General features: G+C 37.6%; 1 protein-coding gene across 4 annotated transcripts in view; it reads left to right on the forward strand.

Annotated features, from left to right (window-relative positions):
- PWWP3B (PWWP domain containing 3B) overlaps positions 1 to 5,522 on the forward strand; it is a 34,683-nt gene extending 29,161 nt beyond the window's left edge. For all 4 annotated transcript variants that reach the window (XM_019661493.1, XM_019661492.1, XM_019661491.1 and 1 more), the window contains 2 exons: positions 577 to 651; positions 1,692 to 5,522. In XM_019661493.1, coding sequence (XP_019517038.1) covers positions 1,913 to 3,994 — 2,082 coding nt within the window. In that variant the 5' untranslated portion in view covers positions 577 to 651; positions 1,692 to 1,912 and the 3' untranslated portion in view covers positions 3,995 to 5,522. The remainder of the gene's footprint in view (positions 1 to 576; positions 652 to 1,691) is intronic.
- The last annotated feature ends 7,727 nt before the right edge of the window (positions 5,523 to 13,249 follow it).

Genomic DNA, 13,249 nt, shown 5'->3' on the forward strand with positions numbered 1-13,249 from the left:
AAAAAAAAAAAAAAAAAAGGATCTGATGGTGATTGAGGCCCTGCCTGTACCTCCTGGGGAAGCTGCAGTTCTGATTCTGGCCACAAGATGGCGATTTCCAAGTTTCCTAAAATTTCTCCAGGCAACCATTTATATGAAAATGGCAAAAAAAACAATGAAACATATTTTTGTACTGGTGGACTATGAGACAGCATGTAGGGTATTGTGAAAATTCCACTGAGAAAATTATACGTATAAAGAAGGAAAAATCCACATGGTGATTGATGTGAGGATTCAAACAAAATCTATAGTCTGACTCATAGTAGACACAAGGCAATTGTCACTTCCCTTCTCTCTTGTCCCACTTCACACTTTCCCAGTCAGAGAGATGATTTCAAAATGAGCCAGATAGCATAACTGTATCACAGAGAGAATTTAAAATAATAACAAGAAGAAAAGTAAACATGGCATCTACATCACAGATGAGATGAAACATTCCTGTGTTTCAGAATGACATGTCTTCTAAAGTTTTGGTAGGGAAGTTTCTCTTTGCTTTTTCCATTTAATTAGTTTGAATTTCTGTCTCCTTTTGGACAGCTTTTCTCCTTTTGGAGTGAGGATCAAGACAACCAGCTCACAGGACCAGATAGTCCATGATCCACGTAACACTGGGTAAGGCTCCTCCCATTTCAGGAAACATTTCACATTAAAAACTCGTTGAGAACGTGAGGTATAATTTATTTTGCTCCCTGCTCTTCAGCCATAGCATTTCAAATTAAAAGCCACATGTCATACTAAAACCATGTTAGGTTGAAAATTTGAGGTATAATTAATTTTGCTCCCTGTTTTGTAACCACACCATTTTGTAATTAAAAGGCATAGCTTCTAGTTTAGGGAAAGAATCTCATATGTTAAACCATTATGAAGAAATCGTGCAAGGGGCTCTTAAGATTTCTACCTGAGGTCTTAGCCAGCGACTTCGTTCTCAAGAAATCTTTGATAACTGTCTTTTCAGATAAGTAAACATAGCAACCATTCTGAATCTCTGCCTTCTAAGCTCATGCTTTTAACAAGGTCATTGTGTTACTGTCTTGGTCCAGGAGATGCATACTCCATTATCTTTGCCTGCCTCGGGTGAACAGGAAAGTATTTCTCACTAATATAAAGCTGGGTGTTCAGCTAGAACAGTGCTTCTCCAGGAGTTCTTGGACAAGTTGCATTAGAATCACTTGAGAACTTAGAAATACAAAATGTTGGGTCCTCTGTAGACCTTAATAAAACTCTCTGGATAGGACCTAGAAATCTAGCTTTATTAAGACCTCTAGATGATTCTGACACATGCAGAATTTATAGTCCCACTGCCCTATGTAAAACATTGTGGGCACAAATGCCCCAAAGTGTCTAATGACATAAATAGAGCCCCTGATATAACCACTGCAACCTTTCCCACCTCTGCTGACATGTACACAAATTTACTCCTTAATAGTCATGTGCAATAATAAGGGGAAATTCTTGAATTTGAGGTATTATAAACCACTTCTCCAATTCTTATCCCCCACTTTACATTATACTGCATTTTCTCTTCCATCTCATGCCTCACTGAGTAGTATTCTTTCTTTTGTCTATTCTCTATTTGCAATTGCTCACTTTCTGCTCTAGCAAAATAACTTTGTTTACTGATACTTTTCTTCTTTTCTTTTTCCCTATTTCAGTATCTTCTATATTGTCACATTCAAACAACAGACTCAAGCATCCTTGGGAAATTCTGCTGGAGGAGAACAGGCTCCACAAGCTGTAAACACTTTGTAGTTCTAAGACAAAGGAGACTTTGGTAAGAGTATTGCTTTTGGTAGGAACTGCCTTAGCAGTCACGAGAGTAGCCAGACACCTCAGTCTCTGATAATAACCTTTTAGCACACAAATCTAAGGCATAATGGATGCCGAGTATGTCCTATGCAATTGGAAAGACCAGTTATGGCCAGGAAAAGTTTTGTCCAGATCTGAGACTTCATCAAACAATAAGAGAAAAAAGACATTTTTCCTAGAAGTTCAAATACTTTTACTAGATGAAAAAATTAAAGTGGAAAGTGCAGAAACAAAGATCCTAAATAAATCTCAGATTGAAGCCATCACCTCCTCACTAGCAGCACAGTCAGAGGTCAGTGCTGCACCTAGAGAGGAAACAGCCTATGCAAGGTCACTAAAAGTAGCACTGGATATTCTGAATGAGAAAATAAATTTGAATCAAGCAAGCAGTTCATATGAAGAAGAGGTCACTACACTGTCTCAAAATGTACTACCAGAGCTTTCTGATTCACCCCCTCATAAAAAGTGTCGAGAGCATGAAGGAGACTTATCAAAGTGTCTCATGGAAAGTGAAAATCCCACATCCCTGTCAGTATCTTCAGAGAGTGATGATTCCCTGTATGATGATAAATCCCAGGTGCATGCGACCATTGATAACATTTCAAGTGAAATGGAAACAAAGTCATCACAAAACTCCAGCTGGTACCAAACTTCCTCTTCACTTTCAGAAGAAGATGAAAAGGAAAGCAAGGAAAAGATTGACATATCAACAATTATGTCTTTGCATTCCACAATCAAAAAGGAGGATGCAAGTGTTAAAGATGAGAAGTTCACTCCAACTTGGCCTTCAGATTTCTTCACTGTGCCCAAAGCTGTGAAAGAGGAGCCAGAGGACATCTGCCCAGAGACCCTGGCTGTTTCCTCTGAACGATCTACCTTCTCAGAGAATATTGAAGATCCTGGAGAGGGTCCCTCGAACCTACACTCAGACACCAGCCAGAATCAACCTACTGTGGAATCAGAGATGGGTGCTGTGGCGTCCCCCAGGCATGATTCATGGGAATCTCAGGTTTTATTTAGTGCCTCTAACCACATTCTGAATTATTCACACCTTCTTGTGAATAATGAAAGAAGTCTTCAGAGACTGGATTTTGAGGAACTTGAGGAAGAACTTCAAGCTTCTGACAAGTCAGGGTATCTAAATCTTATTGATGCTTCTGTATTCGATGACAGCGAGGAAGATGAAGAACTTCCACGCTTAGTTTTTAATTATGTGCCACGTTCATTTGAACCAGGAATGATAGTCTGGTTTAAATATCAAAAATATCCATTTTGGCCAGCAGTGGTAAAGAACATCAGGAGAAAAGAAAGAAAAGCAAGTGTGCTTTTTGTTGAGTCAAGCATGAATCCTGAAAAGAGAGGCATTAGAGTGTCTTTTAGAAGATTAAAGAAATTTGATTGTAAAGAGAAACAAGAACTAGTGGATAAAGCCAGGGAGGATTACAGAGAAAGTATCGACTGGTGCATCTCACTGATTTGTGACTACAGAGTTAGATTAGGTTGCGGTTCTTTTGCAGGCTCTTTCTTTGAGTATTATGCTGCTGACATTAGTTATCCCATTAGGAAAACAATCAGACAGAATACCTTCAGAGACTTATTTCCAAAGCTGCATAATGAAGATTGTAGGGAACATATAGCCATGACTTCCAAAGCCAAGAAAATGTCCTTCCAAAAAATTCTCCCTGACCGAATGAAGGCTGCTCGAGACCGAGCCAACAAGAACCTAGTGGACTTCATTGTGAATGAAAAAGGAACAGAGAACCATCTTCTAGCCATTTTAAATGGCACAAAAACATCCAGGTGGCTGAAATCATTTTTGAATGCAAAACGTTTTGCTCCCTGTATTGAAACCTACTTGGAGGATGAAAATCAGTTGGATGAGGTGGTGAAATATTTACAAGAAATCTACAAACAAACAGACGGAAAAATGCAGGCTCTGATAAGAGAAGATAAAGTTAAATTTATCCTGGAAGTTCTTCTGCCAGAAGCAATCATTTGTTCAATTTCTAGTGTTGATGGATTAGATTACAAAACAGCTGAAGCAAAGTATTTAAAAGGACCATGTCTAGGATACAGAGAAAGAGAATTATTTGATGCAAAAATCATATATGAAAAGAGACGGAAACCACTAGCAAATGAGGCTCATTAAATCAGTTGATAGTCCAAACCATAACAGGGAGCTTACATAGATAAAAGTTTTTAAAAATCTCTCTAACACGTAAATACTTTGCAGAAATGGGAGACTGGGTAATGTGTGCACTTTTATCTTTTTTTTGCAATCACTATGATCTATGAATATTATTACAGCAACATTTCCTTTTCTTACGCTTCTTCAAAGTGAATTTTATTAACATATTTCAGCAGTTCTACTTTCCTGGATATTTCTAGATTGCATAATTCCTAAATGATTTTTAAGGGAAAGTACTATTTTGGGCAGGTTTTTTTTATCATTTTTGTGTCTATGCTGTATAGTTAAATACAGTGTACATAATCATTTTCATATTAAGATTTCACTGGTATTAGATATTAAGCAAGGTAATTCGAAAAAAAGTCTAAGAAACGTCAATTATATATTTTTTTGCTTAGTTTTTTATAAAAATACCGGGTTTCTCTTAAGATAGTTGAATTATTTTTCCTGCCATGCCTATTTATTTTTGGAAAAACAATCTCTGAGATATAGAACCAAAGATAGAGATGCTTTGCTATATATTATAACTAACTGTAATTGCTTTTGCAAGAAAACAATCTTGAATTCAAAAATAAAGTAAATGGTTTATCTGCATGCAGCCTATATGTGTGTGAATAACATCTCAGCTTGCAGAAAATAATTTTGGCAGCCTTGAAAAGGATTGTTAATTCTACACTTCCCTGACATTCAGTTTATGGGAGTGTCTATTCAATAGCTGAATGGTTTCTTAAAACAAACAGGCTTTTAGCTGTTTTCATAACTAACAGTAACTGTATCTTAATATAGCTGTCTAACCACATGTGGAAGGCAGCTAGAGTGATTGTATTCACAGTCTGGCTACTCCAGAGTATGAGTCCAGGCTGACTGCTTAAGAGCCCATCTAGTTTGCTATAAACTGTAGAAAATTCAAGTACTTTGTTCTGAGTCTTCTATCTCTAAATAAATAGTCATTTGTTTCAAACCAGGCAATCGGTATCACCTGGCTTATTCGTAGAATAGTTCCAATTGGTTCCAATAATATAAATGTCAAATGGTAAGTCATTCCAGGCTACTACAAAGAGTAGATGGACCAGAATCTGTGAATTTGGAAATGGGTCATAGAAAAAGCCTCTATTTGGCTTCATATGACAATTATCCTAATATTTTAAAATACACAGTTAAAAGTTAAAATCTAACTTGAAACAAGACTCGTATGAAAATAAATGTTAGAAGGGCTACTTTATTTTAGAAACTTGACATGAAAATAAATACTAAAGGCTTAATATGTACTTATCTCCATTTTAACTCTTAAAAGTGAGACAACTGTTACTCTTGGGTTTTTGTAATGTGTTTATATGGCCAATTGTTCATGTAAACTTTGCAAAACTTTAATGGATTGATTTGTAATAAAACCGTTATATACTTCACCTTGGATGTTCACTTCATTATACTTCAGATGGTGTAGTTACATAGCTGGTCTCTCTCTCTCTCATACACACACATACACACACACACACACTACATATATATATATATATATATATATATATGTAGTGTGTGTGTGTATGTGTATAATTGCTGCATATATATAATTTGTATGGAATTTTTGCTTATTGTCGTTATCATCATGTTAATGCTTGTTAATACATTATCTCATCATTCTAAATAAATAGTCACTTTCATGATTGACTTTGTATTATTTTAAAAGAAAGCCTCCCAACTTGTATAAGCTTCAGCTTCCACAGAACCTCCTCTGGACCCTGCGTGACAAAGACCAGGACACCTTGGGCGTACAGCTTGTGTCAATCCACATAGCTTCCTCATGCTCCTGAGGAGGATTTGACAACAGACCATCACATTATACCCTGGGGAAAACACACTGCATTTACTCCAAAACACTGTGTCCCTTTGATTCCAATATATTTACCCATCTTCAGCATTCTCAGTGGAGCCATTTCCATCTCTTGGTTCTAGTATTTTCTTTACTACCTCATTCATGTATCCATTCACTCATACATTTGTTAGTTAGGAAAGCAAGCAATTTCTAGTTTGAAGCTCTACTTTGAGGATTTAAGGTGCCAGATTTGAGGTGACCCAAATGACAGGGTCAGGCTTAAAGTGGGCCAGATGGCATTCTCATTTCTAAAATGACTAGGTTACCCTACTTCATCATAATAGTGAGAAATATTTATCAGTCTCATGGACTTACTGCCTGTGTTTGAAAACCGGAACCCCAGGCTTCCCCACATTTGTCAGATATTGGGTGTCTGGTTTGGGGTAAAGGAAGGGCACCTGATTGCTTCTGTGATGTCATTTATATTGTGGCTTGTATTGAAGTGTGGGAGATGTGTCTCAGGCAACTATTCTCTTCTTTAAATGAGTGGGCATTTGGGGTGTGGGAGTGGATGAGTTTGGCTCTCAACTCAGTGTGGATTCTCAGATCCCTTTCAGCTTGAGTAATTGAGGCTCGCTCTAAGAATGTCCTAATCTAGGTCTCTAACCTAGGTTTGTGTGTCTGATGGGAATACCTGTTCTAACCCAGTGGATTAAGGAGACCCTCATCTCTTCCAATCATAGGCAGGCTGCAGAATATCAGACCCAGATTTTAATTTTAAGTTTGGCAGAGCTGCATGGAAACTGTATTCACATCATTTACAGGTCTCTGTATCAATATATGTACCCTAAAATGGAAAGAGTAGAACTCTGAGAGCTGTAAGAGTATTGAGTGTGAGTATCTTGAATACCTACAATCTCCTGACCCCTCTGCCTGGCAAAAGCAGTTCCCTAAACTTTGCTATTAAAAAACAGCTTCCCTGTTCCCAGAGACAAGGCAAGCTACCTCATCTACAACTGCTACCTCAAGGACATTGTCTTACTCAACATCCAGCAATGATATTTTTCATTGCTCCCAACTCATGGCAAGGGTAACGTATCATCACAGCACAAGAAGCAAAATACAGTCTCTGTTTAGGTGGAAAAACCAAAGGAACTATAGGAACTAGCTAATATGTACTAGCACAAACTGGGATAATATATGTTGAAATGGATTTTGAGGATGTTGAATTACCAAGGGAAATGGGCAGGGTATAAGTAAATATGGGGAGAACTTACTGATGTATGACTCAGGGTTCAATGACCTGGAGCTATCTAAATATGCTGCTCAGGTGGCATCTTTAAGTATGGACAGCAGCCTACAGTAAATGAGATGGAGACACTGGCACTTTCTTGCCAGAGTATTGAAGAATTGGTGAGAAGATCAAATGGAGTGAAGGTATTAGAAGTGATTTATTGCATTAAACAAGAGGACCTATCTCTAAACTATCTCCCCTGGGAGGGCAGAGAAAACACTATTATAATACGAACTGTGTTGGTGAAGAGGAACACTACATTTTTTTTTAAGATTTTTTTTATTGGGGAATTGGGGGAAGGGGAACAGACAAGTTGCTGTCGTTTTTTTGTTCTTCAGTCTAGTTGTGGAGGACGTTGCTTCACTGGCCCAAGTTGGCACCATCATTGCGCTCTTCCCTGGCGAGGCAGATCAGTCGCCGGCTTCTGGACAGCCGCTCACTGCAGCTGCTGGCCGCTCACGCTGGCTGCTGGCTACATATGGTAGCCCATGGCAACCCACTGCCACAGGGGCTGCAGCCTACGCCGTTGCCAGCGACTCACAGCAGCCCAGCTCCAGGTTGAGCTGTTATTCAGCATCTTAGCTGTAGAGGGCAGTGTCACTGGCCCTCATATGTGGGATCCGAACCGGGGCCCTCTGGCATCCCAAGCGAGTTCTTAACCATCGCGCCACTCGGCCGGCCCGGAACACTACATTTTTGAGGAGCTCAACGTTGGTTCTCCTCTGCAAACCATGATCGGAAGTAAACTATGTTACAATGGAAATGATAGGCTTCACGAATAGTAGGATCAAGATGGCAGCACAAAACCTCAGGGGCAAGCTAGGCATCATTACCATAATGGGAAGCAAGGTCAGGGTAGAGTCGAGGTATGTTAACTGACAAAAATCTGTGGCAATGACATACAGATAGTATTCCAGGGATAGATGTATGCACAGCTGACTAGAGTATCACTTCTTTTGAACAAAAAGAAAACACATTTGGCAATTTAAAGTTTGATGTTTGCAGCTGTGGTGGAAAATCATGATCCCAACCAATTTTTCAGATCTGCAGTGTAAGTAGCTCTGTTACTCAGGTAAGAAGTCAGCATATCTGGCAATGCTTACCATATCAATGGTGGATGCACTATCTAGTCACTCTAAGCCATAATATAGGAGTACAACACAGAATCATGGAGTTCCTTACAAAACCATACCTCCTGTGCCCGTAAACTACTTGCCATTTTAAAAACAGCTCCTTGTATACTATTTAGCATTAGTAGATATTGAATGTCTACCCAAGAGATACCAAGTGACTATTACAGGTGCTGCCCACCATGTGCTGTACATTATAAGATTCACCAAGTGATAAAGTCTGGCAGGTTCAAGAGCATTCCACTCTGTGATGGAAATGCTACATTCAGGATCCAGCCAGAGCAGGCACAAATAAATCAGCAGATTGTACATACCGCCATGCCATTGAGCATTGTTTCATTGATGACCCTCATGGGGTAGGAGATGATCTATGACCAACTAATGGAAGAGGAAGTTAATGAAGACTGGTGCAAAGATGTGTCAGCATTAAATGTTGATGATAGCTGTAAAAGGACTGCCACCTCATTTCAGCTTCAGTTGGAATAGCTTTAAAAAATAATGTTGAATGTAAAACTCCCAGTTGGCAGAGCTCCCACCAGTCTTTCAATTTGTATAAAGGACCTTGTAGCTTGTGGTGGTCTTCTGGACTGTGGAGAGTGATTTAGCTGGTATGCCAGGTCTTGGAAAGAGAAGTATTGGAATTTGAAGGTAAGAAAGTTTGGATAAGAGGCATGTGGATGGAACTATGGGAATGGAAACTAAGCATATGTATCTCTGTACCTCAAATTAATGGTCATCCAAGGAATTGACTATAGAGAAGACACTTAAAAAACAAGTGGATCTGATGACTCATGCTGTGGATGTCAGGCAGCTTCTCTCCTTAATCATCTTTGTTCTGGTACAATGGATCTATGAATTGTCATGGTGGCATAGATAGAGCCTAAGCTGGAGCTCAACAGCATTGGTTCTCTCTCATCAAGGGTGATAAGGCTACTGCCACTGCTGAATGTATAACTCCCCAAGAGCAACAGCTAATGCTGAGCTCTTATTCCTGCACCTTCCTTCAAGGATATTATCCAGCTACCTCATTCCACACTGAATGCACTACACCCATTCTATCTTAAAGGTGGCAGTTCTTCATCCTAACAAGAATGGATACCAACTTTGGACCCATAGGATCAAGCACCACTTGCTTGTAATGCTGTGCGATTTCATAACACACACTTGTTTTACTTTTCCTACTTCCTTGTTTCACTACTTACTTCCCTCTCTCTGACTCACTAGAATCATTTGCCAAACAAACTACTTAAGTGGAAGTTCCTGTGTCATGCTGTCTTTTGTGGACACTCAGACTAAGATAACCAGCAATAATGTATGTATTTTTATAAAATATAAGTAAGTACTGCTATATCAAAAACATATTAAATATTTTAAACTTATTCATAAGTGAAAGCTGTTAAAAGTTAGTAATTTGTCCAGTTCTTCATAAGACAGTCATACACTTCCCCCTATTCCTCCTGCCAAAATCAATAACCTAAATTTTCACCTATGAAAGTAGAGAAAGAAGAGCACATTAGATCTAAAACAAGCAGAAGAAAGAAAGAACATAAATAGAGCAGAAATCAACAAAATTGAGAACAAGGAAATAAAAGAGTAGGTTAATAAAACCTAAAGCTGGTTCTTTGAAAAACATCAATAAATTTGAAAATATTTTTGTGAGGGTAACCAAAAACAAGAGAGAGAGAGAGAAGACACAACTGACCGATATTAGCAATGAAAGAGGGGATACCACTACTGATCCCATGCTGGATATTAAAAGGATCATAAAATATTTCCAATAACACTATACCCACAAATTAAATAACTTAGATAAAATGGACCAATTCCTCAAATAGTTTCAAAGGCAAATATTTTATAGTATTTCTTTTGACTCTACTTGATATTTTAAAATAGGATTCACATTCTTTTATTTTACATGAAAAAGCACTGGTGTCAGGTATTAAGCAATAGTAATTTTTAAAATGTAATGTATATTTTCCCAGAAATATAAATCTATTTTCCTTTTATTTATTTATTTTTGCTTCATTGATATAAATCGTTGGATTTCTTTTTAAGATAATTCCTAACTTCCCCCTATTAAGCCTGTTTATTTTTGGAAAAATAGCTTTGAGGTGTCAAACCAGTGACAGAGATGCTTTTTGTATATTTTTACTAACTTTACTTGCTTTTGCAAGGAAATAATCTGCAATTATAATAAAGTTAATGCATTATCTTTATGCAATCTACATGTATTTGAATGAAATGTCACCATGTAGTAAATCATTTTGGCAATCTTGACAAAAATTATTCACGCTATACTTCCCTGAAATTTCATTTATGGAAGTATCAATTATTTATGGCTGAATAGCTAAGTTTTTGGCTGTCTTTCTGACAGTGACTTAGTCCTCTTAATATAAGAGTAGCTATCTGGCCACATGTGGAAGGCAACTAGAGTACTGTAGTCATGATCTGGCTAGTTTAGAGTATAAGTCCAGGCTGACAGCTTAAGAGCCCATCTAGTTTGGTATAAACTGTAGAAAATGTAAGCGCTTTGTTCTGATTCTTGCATCTCCAAAAACATAGTCATTTGTTGTTAAGCCAAGCAAGCTTTATCATCTGGCTTATTCTTAGATGAGATCTAATAGGTTCCATTAATATAAATGTTGACTGGTAAGTCATTCCATCCTGCTAGAAAGAAAAGATGGACCAGGTCTAGGAATTTGGAAATGTATTACAGAAAAAGCCTCTATTTGGCTAAATATGACAATTATCTGAATATAGATAAATATGCACAATTAAAAGTTAAAGTCTGAAGCGAATTAATTGTTTATCTTAACTTGAAACAAATTTTTGTGAACATAAATGTTGGAAAAACTATTTTAAAAACTTGATGTAAAATTAAACACTAAGGGCATAACTTAGATCTGACTGCATTTTTACCTCTTAAGGTGGGCCAACTGCACCTCACATGTGGTGTCTTTTACATTTTTTTATAGTAATGACTATGGTAGCTGAATTTATGGGGAGAATGAGACCACTTTCCTAATTTCCCCTCATTTTACAGAAGCTTCCTTAACTAAAATTACATTGCATTTCCTATTGGGTGGGTGATTATCCATTTTCCATCTACTTAGTAAGTTAATGTTTTAAGAGGAAGACAGATGTTCAGGCAAAATAATTGCAAATAAAAATTGTAATATTTTATACACATTTTCATTGTATGATGTAGAAGTTAAAAATATTTATTTGCATGGTGTTGCTGAAATTGTGAAGCAGAAAAGCCCAAGGATTTTTCAATCCACTGAAGCAATGAATAAGCTTGCAAAAACTGTCAGAATCAACTTTTTTGACACTCTAGAATCTAATAAAAAACATACAACAGAAACCCAAATGTCTATTGACACATGAGTGGATAGACAAAATGGCATACACTTGTACATGCAGTGGACTATTATTCAGCCTTACAAAGGTAGGAAACCCTCTCACATGTTACCACATAGATTAACCTTGAGGACACTATGCTAAGTGAAAAAAGCCACTCACAAAAAGGCAAGTACTTTATAATTTCACTACTATGAGCTATCTAAAGTAGTCAAATTTATAGAGACGGAAGTAAAATGGTGGTTACCAGTAGCTGATGGAGGGGAACAAGAGGAATTGTTGTTTAATAAGTATAGAGTTTAAATTTGGCAAGGTAAAAAAGTTCTGGAGATCTATTTCACAACGATTTAAATATACTTAACACTACTGAACTATACACATAAAGATAGTTATTATGGTAAATTTTAAGTTATTTTTACCATAATTTTAAAACCACAACAACCAGGGGAGTGCTTAAAGAAGAAAGAAGATGATAGTTTTTGGTAAGAGATTATTGAGGCACTTTTACTTACCTGTCTATCATCTACCACTCACCAGCTCAGAGGTGGCCATGTGCATGATAGCCCACTTGCCCGGTATAGCTTGCTAGTGCCAGAGGAGCAATATGGACACTGTTTGCAAAGAATGTGCCTGTGTATTTTGACTTGTCTGCCAGCTCCCTTAGGGATTGTTCAGGGACTTGCCTTTGTTTTGACTCCCTCAGAACTTTCTCAAGTTTGGAGTAGCCTCCCTGGTGGTATTTCTCAAAATCATCTAAATCAACCATCTAGAGCAAGGAATAATAGACATAGTAAGAAGGAGAGAAACTGAAAATCCTGGCAAGGAAGAAGCTGGGGGAAGGAGATACACGGGCAAATAAGGATTTTGAAATGTTCTTATTTATACTGGGAATGCTAAAAAGACACATGCATGCCCAAGGCTAGATGCATCCTTATAAAAGACCTGAGAAGGCTCAAGCTTTCACCTCTCCTTGATCTTAAGGCTCATTATAAACAGGAAATGACACCTGATATTGAGTTGTTAATGGCCTGGCTAAGTGTTGAAGGAGTGCTCCCAACTCAAAGCAAATGTACAAAGAAAATATCAGAAGATGATTTTTGTTTGTTTGTGTTTGTTCCTTTCCTTTAACTTTTTTTTTACATTCTCTCTTAGTTGTTGTTGTTTTGCTTTTTTGTTTGTTTATTTGTTTGTTATTGACTTCAAGTTTTTAAGGAAATCTCTGTCAAATCAATAACTGGCCACTAGGCTAATGGAATGGAGACTTCAGTGACCTCACACAACAAAGAATATACTCTTAACAAAAATATAAAAATTGGGGCTGGCTGAGAGGCGTGTTGGTTAAGAATTGGCTTGGGACGCCAGCTCTGAGCAGCAGTGCCCAGGTTCAGAGCCCACATTAGTGCCAGTGATGCTGCGCCCTCTACTTTCCCAATAAAATTCCCCAATAAAATCTTTTTAAAAAAATTGAAAAAGCCCCTAATCAAACAACTACAATATATAAGAGCGGAAAGAAATAAAACTGAAGAAGTTAACGAAAAGAGAGCCGGAGTGGCTGTACTAATACTAGATTTAAACAATGCCAAGATACAAAGAAGAACATTATATATTGATAGAAAGTT

The sequence above is a fragment of the Hipposideros armiger genome, unplaced genomic scaffold (genome assembly GCF_001890085.2).
Source record: "Hipposideros armiger isolate ML-2016 unplaced genomic scaffold, ASM189008v1 scaffold_350, whole genome shotgun sequence".
Taxonomy (NCBI): Eukaryota; Metazoa; Chordata; class Mammalia; order Chiroptera; family Hipposideridae; genus Hipposideros; species Hipposideros armiger.